The following is a 12,677-nucleotide window of genomic DNA, read 5'->3' on the forward strand; positions in this document are numbered from 1 at the left end:
GAAAAGTGTAATTTCTCTAACAAACTAGCTCTCTAGCAGGAATGGATATCTTAAGAGGCTTCCTAAGACTCACATATGGCGAGTAACACCCACCACACATGTGCAAAGAACACAAATGTGTCATAATACATTACTTCTTGTAATTGAATGTGTGAGATGATAGGAGACACTATCTCCACATGCGAAATATGAGCAGTATGATTATTGACCCATATGTTACTTAAACTAACTAGGTCAGTGTGTGTATATTAATCTTTGTTCATTTAACAAAACATAGTAAATACAAGATACGTAAAACACTGCTTAAAAAACCTACACCTTACCCTAGACTTTAGGGGATATCGGTAGACTGGTCAGGGACAGGATGGTGTCCTTTGTAGTCACACTCTGTTAACATGTAAAAGAATTGAGGGAGGAAACACATTTTTTAAGGGAGAACAGTACTGGCTTACACAGTCCAGTTGTAGCCAACCAATATTTCCTGAGAAGTGGATGCAGTGTTTTTTGCTTATGCACTCAATCTTAGGACTTTGTGTATCAGCTTTTCCTAAGCACATGTAACCATATATCAAAAAGGTCATTCCCACTACGGTAACCTCACCAGAGTAGGAAGAAAAAGTACAGGTACATATTCCACTGGTAAGAAAAGCTATATCGTTAATGTGGTAACCCAACTCTGCACATTGTCTATTCAAACTCAACAGTCCTGAAGCAGAGTGACAATGCAGATTTCACATGATTAGCCCCATAAAGGCTAGAAAGGGGAAGAAGCCACCGCATACTTGCGGAGACATATATAGAACAAAACAGCAGAAAATGTTGTAGGTTGGCCTTTCTTCCAAAGTCACAGTTACCATAGTCAGAGCCAACAGCAAGCCTAAAGCTTCTAGCTAAATATTCCTTGGTCGGCAATGTACCATCCTGAATTTTATATATAATGTTCGTTTAAACTCAGGGTAGATCAAATCCAAATAGAACATACAGGGAGGGCCATGGACACTGCTGAAATGATTGCCCAATAGAGACCCAGGCTTTAGCGCTTTGTACTGCTTCATCTGCACGGACTTCTGATAGCAATCTTTGATCAAATCTGCAGTGTCCCGCCTTACTCTACTTGGGTCTGACCATAAAAATCCTAACTGCAGCTCATTCAAGATTTTCTTTACATGGGTTGAACTAGCGTTCCGACCGGAACCACCTTCTGATGCTGCATCTTCCAAAGATCTTGAATTTCCTGACGCTCTTAGATTTCTCACTAGTGTGACACAATACAACACCGGTCTAAGGGCTGCTATCTCTGTATGTCACCTATAATTGTTTGCACCATAGATAAATCTTCACGAAACTAGGAATGCTGAAACAGAGCTGACTGAAGTCATGGATTGAAAGTTGAATGCAAATCTGTCCGGGGCGTCACAAGTCATAGACAAGTCAAAAAAAGCTTTTTTTAGTGGAAAGTATGAATCAAACATAATTATATTCACTTAGTTGAAGTGTAGTTATGGTTACAAAAAAGTAAAATTATCAAGTTATGGTAAGCACCATAAATTATAACTCAATTTACAGCCATGCAAGCCATAACTCACACACAAAATGAAATGACCATAACCTCACCCTTAATGATAAAAATGCTATAAATCATTTTACAGATGAGATCATGTGAGAAGTTGGCATGGTATATGCTGTCCACTAGTTATAGTGGGCACCTTGCACCAGTCCAAACAACCCCGTATTGGTTATAGGTTAAAGACAACCTTTATTGAAAGCTATCCTAGTGGTAGCTATGGAGAGCAGCCTTCGGGCTAAGTCTTGAAGGAATGTAAAGCAGCTTGTTTTACCAACCTATAATCTCTTGAACGGCTAAATGAAAGACAATCACACCAGGTATATATATACAATATATGTATTTATTTCTAAACACACCCTCCTAGTCTCTTTATGAGGCTAGTGGTCAAAACACATAAGTTACACTTTAAATATGATAGTAATAAGCACAAATACACGTCCGGCCCTAGGGGCGAGCCAAACCATATACTAAATAGTGGTATAAGAAACACGACTTGACTAGACACAAGGCCTAGAGCCTGTAGAATCGCTGGGACCCCAAGGAACCACCCAAGGTAGTGACACAGGGGACCCGCGGTCCCGTTAGCTTCTATGAGGAAAGTCGCGGTTAGATTTTTAAAGATTAGGGACACTTAGAATTGAACTAGGACCAAACCCTTTGGAACTTAGGAAGTTCTAGGGTCAACACCCACGGGAGCATCGGAGAACTTGTGTTACCTCACCCAGGGAAGCCGGGTTCATAGTTGTCAAATGGTGTCGGGTCGTCGATTTCAATGGGAGCTGTCAAAGAAGTGCTGCTGCCGGGAAGATGAGAAGTGTCCGAAGAGATCCAAGCCTAGTTCGAAGATGAGAAGAACCTGAAAGCAGAGGGGACAGAGTCTGGGTTACTTGCCAGTGACCAGGAAGACGATAGGCGGATGCCCACCGATGTCGGGTGTTTCAGGTGAAGAAGGTGAAGCTTGACTCTTCTGCCATGAGGACCAGGAGGCGTCGAGGATGACCAGGAGCTGGATTCGAGCTGTCCCACGAAGGATGTCGAGTGCTGCAGCCTCGGTGCCTGGATTGGACACAACAAGCCTTGGCAACAGCAACCCACGCAGAAACGAGAAAGATGCTTCGGTGCAGACCAGCAAGGTCTGAGGGACTCACCACTAGGTTGGGAGTCAGGGCACGTCTGGAGCAAACAGGGAAGCCCAAGGAAAAGCAAAGTTACCCCCTCAGGGGCTCACTAGTTGACGGACCAGGGATTGCAAAGGGACCTCGAGAGGAAACACAAAATGGCGGCCCACAGGTCGCCCGGGGTGACTAGGATGACAATCTTCGGTGGATCTGCTGCTCGAGGTGGGGGCTACAAGTAACCCCAAGCACGACTTCAAGAGATGTCGAGAAGTCAATGCACTTGCAAAAGTGCACGGTGACCAAGAGTTCCGGTGCCACGCTACTCACGAGGGCTGCGGGTCTCAGCTTTGCTGGGGACTCGGGTCAGCCTCTGAGATGTCTGGAAATCCTCTTCCTGGGCTGCAAATACTTCGGAGTCCGGCAGGAGCTTCGGAAATGCAGACCGGCAAATTGCTTCATTGGTGCCTGCCAAGCAGGGGAGTCACTCCTTGACCCCAAGGGAGATTTCTTCAGTCCTCCAGTCTTTAGTAGAGCGTCGAAGTTCCAGGATTCAGCTTCAGAGTTTCATCCAGGGATATCTGAAGTTCTGGTTACAGAGGTTCCTCATTATACCTAAGGAAGGGGTTGGACTAGCTCTGGAGACCCACCTATGGGAGGCTTTGGAAAGAGGGGTGGCTACACCCATTTCCTTTGTCCAGTTTCGTGCCAGAGCAGGGGCTGGAAGCCCCTGAACCGGTTTGAGCTGGACTATGCACAGGGACACCAAATGTGCCCCCAGTGCAGGACTTAAAGCACTCAGAGAGTGCTCACACCCAGCCCCAATACACATGAGCCTGTCTGGGAGGTGGTTACACTTCCCACCTGTTGTCCAGGCCTCCCCTGCCGGAGTTTCGGTCAGCAGCAGGAGGCCAGACTTGTGTCTGTGGCTACAGCATCCATTTTGTGATGCCAGGGCTCTATTAGATTTCTACCGGGTATACCAGTACTGCCATGTCTCTCCCTCTAGAAGGGTGGGATCATATCCTCACATCAAGAACTGATGTGGGGGTATGATTCCAAGGTGACATGACAACATATTTCCGTGCAGCCAGTCCAAAGTTAGCATTAACCGTTTAAGATATAAGACACTTAAGAGTATATGGTCAGGCTGCACCACTGACAACCCCAGAGAAGAGATTATGAAGGCTGCAGAGGGGCTCAGCTCATGCCTGGGCACCCTCTCACATATAACCAAGCACTCTGCCATCAGGATTCCTGCCATAGGAGTGACTGATAGGTTTGTATGTGCAGTGATAGGTGAGGTATAGTGAACCTGTACCTCAGTAAGGGGTGCATGCACCACCTTACCCAGGCTGCAGTAGCAGACCTGTGGTGTCATTTTGGGTGGCTGTCGAGGGGTGGCATAATGCATGCTTCAGCCCCTGGTAAGCCTCTGGGATACCTATGCCCTGGGTACATAGTATACCATTTACTAGGGACTCACATGGGTACATCAGGATCCAATCTGTGGTGTACCTAAAATACATTCAATCAATTTATAAGAGAAAGCAGATAGGCTGGGGACCTGAATAGCAGGTTCCCAGCCAAACTAAGTCAAAAACCATCAAAACACAAGGAAAACAGCGGGGGCAACCATGTAGCCAGACTCCACCTTCCTACAGATCACATATCACATTATCCTTACCACTTTGACAGAGACGACTATGAATGTAGTGTCATTTATTGGTTTGACTATGTTCTTATTTAACTACATTTTGTCACAAGCATTGCATTTGGTGTGCATTTGGTGTGCAAAATTATAGTTTGTATGGCCGTTGCGTGAGATATGAATTGTGGTTTTAACAATAACTTACTAATTTCAGTGGTTTTCAATTTTAATAACCATAACTACATTTTCACTTTTGTTTTTTTTAAAGACAATTCGAAGGTAGTCTGTTACAACCAAAGATAATCTACAATTTACATTAACTTTTGTTTTTTGTTACTTTTTTTTTTTTTTTTTAATAAGTGTATACCACACGCAACAGTACAACATGGTGTGAGCAAGACAGCAAGAGCGACTGAAACGCGTCATTACAGAAGTTTGATAATAGAACAGAACATTTTTATATAATTCCAGTGTGTTGGCAGCCTTTTGTACATACAGGAGAGGAGAAAGAGTATTTTATATGGAAAGAGCTGATTCAGTTTGTATGCTGTTGCCCCCGTTGATTAGGCACATAGCAGTGGCCAGCTAAATTGAAGTTTTGTGTCCAGATACAGAGATAGATAGATAGATAGATAGATAGATAGATAGATAGATAGATAGATAGATAGATAGATAGATAGATAGATAGATAGATAGATAGATAGATAGATAGATAGATAGATAGATAGATAGATAGATAGATAGATAGATAGATAGATAGATAGATAGATAGATAGATAGATAGATAGATAGATAGATAGATAGATAGATAGATAGATAGATAGATAGATAGATAGATAGATAGATAGATAGATAGATAGATAGATAGATAGATAGATAGATAGATAGATAGATAAATTTGTTTAACCACATCAAGCTCCTTTTAGTCCTTTAATCTGAGAGGTGCTACAAGAAGAGACTGCATCAAGTGATCAAAAACATCAAGAACATCTCATATACAACCTGTGGCCCCACTCACTCCAATTGGTGGCCGTCTGCACAGTACAAGTAACCAGTACACACCCACCTACCTTAACAGTTTGCTTGAGTGTTAGCAGTGCGTCCAGTCTTTCATCAACAGATAGGTTCTTTAAGTTGATGCTGGTGTAGATGTCACGCAGCTCCCTCGCCCGAATGGTGTACTGAGTATGCATGCTTGTGGTTTTTCCATCAAAGGCTTTCCATTTCTTTGGCTGTGAACTCTACATAACAATAAATAGAATTAACTAATACTGTGCATCAATATTATAACAACACATGAAGATACAAGAGGGTTTTAATCTGTCATTGGATAGATGACAACTGTACAGAAATTATATTTTATATATATTATCTACTGGCGGTCGCCAGTAGATAGTTATAGTTAGGACCGTGTTTCCATAGGAAATCCGCAACATTCTATTTGGAATAACTTTTGCGCCGATTGATGAATCCTCGCAAAATTTTCAAAATAGGTGGGGCGCTCCGCTCCTACCCTGAAAGTCTCGGGGGGATTCGTCAAGCGGGGGCTGAGAAAAAAGGGGGGTCCCAAAACGCGTTTTTCCCATGCAATTTTCCATAGGGACCTTTAGTCCAAGGTACAGCCCAAACGGCTGAACAGAATCACTTGAAATTTGGCAGAGAGGTAGTCCTCAGGTCAGGGATGTGCCTTTTGCAGGTCTGGTGTAAATCTGTTCATTAGTTCCTGAGAAAATTGCAGTTAAAAGTACATACATATCTATAGGCGCGCACCGTGCGCGTACGGTAAGCATACGGCTCGCGCATACGGCTGCCGTGCGCGAGCGCAATTCTGATTGGTTGTTAGATGTCAGTAAACATTGGAATCGGTCGAAATCAGGAAGTGTCGGCCGCCATTTTGTCTCTCGCAGTCTGAGGCAGTGAAAAACAAAGGTGGAAAACGTGAAAAGGGGGCAGGATGGACAGTTTCTGAACCCCTAGCCTTTGTCAGGGGGTCACTGAAGGACCCCCAAGGGTAAAAAAACCAATATCTTTTTCTTCTAAAAATCGCGGAGTGCGCGCACCGTACGCGCACGGCACGCACAACGCATCGTGGGCGCTTGGTGCGGTTCGCGCACCAAGCGCCCACAGAGCGCGCACGGTGCACGCACGGTGAAAAACCTGAAAAAAAAAAAATATTAATAAATACATAACTTAGCATTTAAAAAACCGTACAAATTCACTTAAAAAACCATAGGTTTCACACACGTTATAGTTAGGAATTAGCATTTAAAAAACCTTGCAAATTCACTTAAAAAACCATAGGTTTCACCCATGTTATAGTTAGCTGGACATTTCCCTTGTAAAAAACCATTGAAATTCCCCCGTTATAGTTAGTGCAGGCAACTATAACTCTCACGACCGCAATCCTCTGCTGATGACGTCAGATATTACATCACTGATTACATATGTGTCTTTCTGAAAAATAAATATTTGTAATATATGTATAGCTAAAGATTAATGGAAGAAGACATGGGTAAATAGGTGTCTAAATACAGTGATGTAATATCTGACGTCATCAGCAGAGGATTGCGGTCGCGTGAGTTATAGTTGCCTGCACTAACTATAACGGGGGAATTTCAATGGTTTTTTACAAGGGAAATGTCCAGCTAACTATAACATGTGTGAAACCTATGGTTTTTTAAGTGAATTATATATATATACACACACATACATATACATATATGATATACAAGTTCAAAAGCAGTGACTCTGCAGATAGTTACTATTACAATTGTATTTGAAAACCTATTTCTTCGCTTGGTAAAGGGCAAGCATATAAGGATTATCAGCAGTGTACGAAACTTATCACTGAATTCGTACAAGGCTCTTCCTAAGAGAGCTGTTGTTGGTTGTTTGAGCCAGTGGGAGGCACCTGGGCCTGATGAGGTACTTCACCACAGCTACTAGAAGCAACATGTTATGTACTCCCATGAAATGATCTCCTCTGTAATGTATTGTATTGTAATTGCATTTTTATGGTGCTTACTACCCCAGATGATGCACTGAAGTGATTTACGTCATGCAGCATGCTGCTTCAGAACCCAAGGTTAGTAGTTAGTCCAGTGGTTTTCTGGTTATTGTTGTTTACTGGGATTAGTCATGTGCTCTAAAGGAAACTACTCAACACGTTTTCTCCAGTTTCTAGGTAGTAGATTAAACTGATTGGATTCTTTGTGGATGTCAACCAATTGGGGGGTGTAGGAAAGTAGGATCTGCTTCCATGGTTACCCCACTTTTTGCCTGGTGTCAGTGTGATTTGACTGTAGTTTGCTGGTAAGATTCTAACCAGGATTGCAGCATCTGTGCTCTCTCTCCCAAAATGGCTTTGGTAAGTACGTTTGTACCTCCACAATTGGCTACTGGTGTACCCTTATAAATCCCTAGTACATGGTACTAAAGTACCCAGGGCATAGGTACACCAGGGGTCTCCCATTGGCTGCAGCATGTATTTTGCCACCCATGTGAGACCACTTAAACTCAGACTACAGGCCCACCATTGCAGACTGTGTAAGATGGTGCTTGCACCTCTAACAACGGATATAAGTTTTCTTATATCTGAGGTCACTACACAGTTAAAACCTATAAGTCCCCCCTATGATAGGGGCTTCAGTGCTGAGGGCTGGCTGCTTGGTTATAAGTGTGAGTGTGCCCCTGCATTAGCAGGACACCCCTACAAACCCCGGAGTCGATTCTTCTGGCTTTGTAAGTGCGGTCAGCCTTTTTAAGACATATAGTGGACATAAGTCATAACAAGATATCTAGCTATGTAATGGCTGCGCCACACCTCAACATGCTTGGTATCAAACATGTTAGAATCATAGCCCAACACCGATTCCAGTGTTGGAGGTATGATGCCATGTACCTGGGGGTGGGGGCATTTGGGGAGCCCCCTGTACTCTCGGTTACAGCCTTTTAGGGTCTGCCTGCAAGCTAGTGCTGCTGCCGACCACAGACATTGTTCTGCTCTCCTGCTGCTGAGATGAGCTCGAGCAGGGGAAGGTAAAACAATAGGTTTCCTGACATAGGGAGATGTGACCACTTCCCAGACAGAACTTAGTGTACTGGGCTTGGATGGGGGAGCTTTCCAGCACCACCAGACTGCATTGAAGGGCACATTTCGTGCCCTCCTTGCACATGCCGGTATGTGCCAGTTCAGGAACCCTTGGTTCCTGGTCTGACATGAAACTGGACAAAGAACAAGGGAATAACCTCCCCTCTGTCCAGCCCCTTTCGTTGGGGAGGTCCTCAGATTCGTTGTGGAACAAGACTCACCTCTGAACCCAAGACACTCTTCGACCGTCTGGACACATGGACTTCGCCTGGAACTGAGTCAGCATCAAGGAAGACTCCTGCTGCTCCTGGTCTCGCTGTTCTGCAAGTCTTTTGCCTTGTCTGTGCTTCACTCAGGTTCTCCATAAGACCTGTGGGCATCAAGGAGATCCGAAGAATCAGTGAACGAGTCACTCCCCTGCATCTGCAGGCACCGTAACGAAGCTGACCAGTCTGCTGCTCCCGTTGTCTGAAGGACTTCCCGAGACCCAGCTGCACAGGTGGTTGTTCTGTGGGTCTCCAGAGGCCTAACCTGTCTTCCCTGCAGTTTGTAGGACTGGTTCCCTCGTCAGAACTACTGGGACCACGTCGACTTGCCACTGCCTAGGCTTATTGGCTCTGCACTCCAAAGATCTTCGGCTACAAGAAGCTCCAGCCTCCAGAAGAACAGTGTCCTCACAGCATCCCTTTCACCGTGGGCCTCCATCTTTGGTGAGCTGATTGAGGTCCTCTTGTGACTCTCAAGGGTCCCCTTGCTCGGGGGACTGTTCTGACTCTCCTGCACTTGGTGAGTCCCTTGGACCTTGCTGGTCCCACGATTGCATATTGTCGTCTTCCATGCCAGTTGCGGCTACCAAGGCTTGTTTGTGCTCCCACCGGACACCGACCACCTAGACACCGACATGGACAGCTCGTATATGGCTCCTGGGCTGCCATAGTGTCACCTGGTCCCCACAGCTGCAGCAACAAGGTCCTCGTCAACTCTCCTTATATCCCTGACAAGGATGGGCATTGAGCTTACGTGCATCCTGGTTACCTCGACGTGGCATAGACTCTGTCCCCTCTGCTTGCAGGTTCTCCTTTTCAAGAATCCACTCTTGGATTCCACCGGGTTCTTCACCAACTTCTCCGGAAGCCTTTTCTCCCAAGTCTTCCATTGTCATCTACTGGAGGTTCCAATGTCACTTCACCCCTATGCACCTGCCTTCGCTGGTGCAGGTTACCTGGTTCCTGGGGCATCCAAGGGTGGGGTGGCTCTTCATCCTTTCGTCCTCCAAAGGGTTTCTTTGAGGTCCTCTGGGAAGAGTCCTTTTTCTTTAAATCTGCAACCACAACTTCTCCATTGACTTCAATTGGGCACGCGGCTGTGTTTCCACTTTGCACACAGCCTCCGTGGGGTTCCTGGGTACTTACCTTGAGTGGTTACTAGTTCTCCCAGCTCCTCTGAGTCCTTTGTCCCAAGTCCCATTCTTCCTTGCAGTTTACATTCCACTTCTTTAGTATATGGTTTGGTCTCCACCTGGAGACTAGTGTATATTTGTGCTACCTACCTGATTTCTTTTAAGTATTTTCCCGTGTATTATTGGGGTCTCTGTATAGGATGTATACAAATGTGATAATGATTATGTCGTGTAATAAATAGAATTTTTTTTAAATAAAAATTGTGTGGTTCTTTTTCATCTAATGTACACTATTGATTTAATGTGGAAAAACAAGCTACTTTACACTCTTTCAAGATAAGCCTGAAGACTGCTCTCCACGGCTACCACTTTGAGAGCCTAAGGTTATTAAAGACCACTAAAATCACAATAAGGGTTGTCTGGATTAGTGCAAGGTGCATCACTCCTTTAACTGTGCAGCATATACTAAGCCAGCCTCCTACAGGGTGGGTTTGTTGACGTTTCGACCCAAAGTATTTGAGGGATCTCTTCAGGATGTCATCGTCCAACTACCACACCTGCACATGTAGGAAACAAATAGCAGAAGAACTTAGGTTACCAGCAGTATGAGAACTTCAGTTCAAAACAAAATAGTAAGCACCATCTCTGCAGTTACTCACCACCTTTGTGTGGGTTGGATAATCTCAACTGTCTATCTAGCTGTTTTACGTTGGCACAGATAGATCCTGTTTTTGTGAAGTGTGTTGTTCATATTCAACCCTGATTGATTAAGGATTTCGAACACTGCAGTGGCAATTACTCAGGGATCTCACATTCTAAGTAGACTACTAGATAATAATATTGGCACGGGGTGCATGTTCACTTTTTTCAGACTCTGAGCCATGGAATAGAATAGAGAACCCTATTGTTTCTGAACACTGATCTCTGCAGTACAGTTTTCCTTCACAGTGGTGGAATGCATAGAGTTTGGACATTAGTCTATGAGCTTCATAATAATAATGTTTAACTTTTGTTTCTGTCACAGGACTAATGTAGATAGACAGTTGAGATTTTCGAACCCACACAAGGGTGGTGAGTAGCTGCAGAGGTGGTGCTTACCATTTTTTTTATATCCACTGAAGTTGTCGTAGTGCTGATACTTAGGTTCTTCTGCTCTTTGCTGCCTACATGTGCAGGTGAGGTAGTTGGATGACAACAACCTGAGCACACCCCTCAAATAATTTGGGGTGGAAATATCGACAAACACCACCTCAAACGGATGACATCTATAAATAATAAGAAGCGATTGTGAATTGTTTGGAACTTCTCTATGCCTTTCTGAGCCAATGAGATCATACAGCCATTGGGGATTGTATAGTGTTGCTGTTGTAAATATGATCACCATGTGAGCACTGTGTTGTGTGCACTACTCCATTTTGTATATGTATGAGGGAAATTCTTACTTTGTCAAGCACTGTGATTTCAGTAGTAATGTTTCCACTCAATAAAGTTGATATTGAATAATGTTAAGTAGATGAGAGAGCCGCCATACCTACGGATGAGCTCTCTTCTTTTGAATGAGTCCCACGTGGCATTTTTTAAAGATTTAGAAACCCAGAACACTGGCAAGGGTCACAAAGAAGGCTTTAATGGAATGCTTGATGATTCATTTAAAGGAAATAATGCAATGATGCTAGGAAAATTTTACACTCACATAATTATTATAGAATGAATGTTGTTAAAATTGCCATTCTCCCTAAACCTGTTTTCTTCTTAGAAACTATTAAGTAACATTATACGACGTTGCCCCGTAAGTAATACAGAAAGAGAAGGAATTTTTCTTTTATTTTTCTTGTGCCCTAGCCTATTTAAGTTCTGGGCAGCCACTCCTTATTATTCTCTCCTGAGATCCAATAAAACACAGCATTCTTTATGTTGGGAGTGCGGGTAAATGTATTGTCATATTTGATGACATGGGCACACAACATTCTCTTGCATATACTGACAAGGGGCATAATTAAGAGAAGGTCCTCCGGTGCCATAATGCAGGTCCGGTGGTACTGTGTACATGAGAGTGCATCACTTTAGGGATAGCAGAATATAACATGAACTGATAAAACATGCAATATCGCAGTAAGAAAAAGCCTCTTTGTCCATGCTCACCCCCACATTTTTTAAGGGATGTTGCTGCTTGTTCTACGCTGTTCCACTGAATCCTGCTAACCAGGCCACACAGTGCTTGTGTTCTGACCCTAAAACACATGTACCATTGGCTAATCCCCGATTGGCATATTTAATTTAACTGTAAGTCTCTAGTATATGGTACCTTGTGTGCCCAGGGCCTGCAAGTTAAATTTCACTCATGGACTGTAGCACTTATTTTGCAGCCACTAAAGTGAACATGTAAAACCTGACTGCAATGCCATAGCAGCCAGACATGGCAGTTTTAAAACTATTTCGGCCTATTAAAAACACCTGTGAAACAGGCCTAAACCAACTTTTTGAATACTTATAAGTCACCCTTTAGGTATGCCCTATAGGCCCATAAGGCAGGGTGCATGGTATTTAAATAGTAGAACATATGTTCCTAAGTTTAACATGCCCTTGCAGTGAAACATCTCCAAAGTTGTTTTTCACTGCGGCAAGGCTGACTCTCCCATGTAAAGGCACTGGGTTACATTACAACACCTTATAATGTATAACTTCAGTGAATAGTTAGAACCATGGTTCAAGGACTCAAATTAATAAGAATTTAAAATCCAATCTGATGGTCAAGTCGGATTTTAAAGTACTATTTTTAAAATGCCACTTCTAGAATGTTTAAATTTTCTTTCCTAAAGCCTCTAGTAGCCTTTACAGAGTTAATCACCAACTGT

The 12,677-nt window shown here is 43.6% G+C and overlaps 1 protein-coding gene across 2 annotated transcripts in view; it reads right to left on the reverse strand.

The window, feature by feature from the left end:
* The window catches only part of IQUB (IQ motif and ubiquitin domain containing), a 339,995-nt gene that overhangs the window by 112,485 nt on the left and 214,833 nt on the right, over positions 1-12,677 (reverse strand). For both annotated transcript variants that reach the window (XM_085654193.1, XM_085654194.1), the window contains one exon: positions 5,404-5,574. In XM_085654193.1, the coding sequence (XP_085510319.1) occupies positions 5,404-5,574 (171 nt within the window). The remainder of the gene's footprint in view (positions 1-5,403; positions 5,575-12,677) is intronic.

This window comes from Triturus cristatus, chromosome 4_1 (assembly GCF_964204655.1).
Source record: "Triturus cristatus chromosome 4_1, aTriCri1.1, whole genome shotgun sequence".
Classification (NCBI taxonomy): domain Eukaryota; kingdom Metazoa; phylum Chordata; class Amphibia; order Caudata; family Salamandridae; genus Triturus; species Triturus cristatus.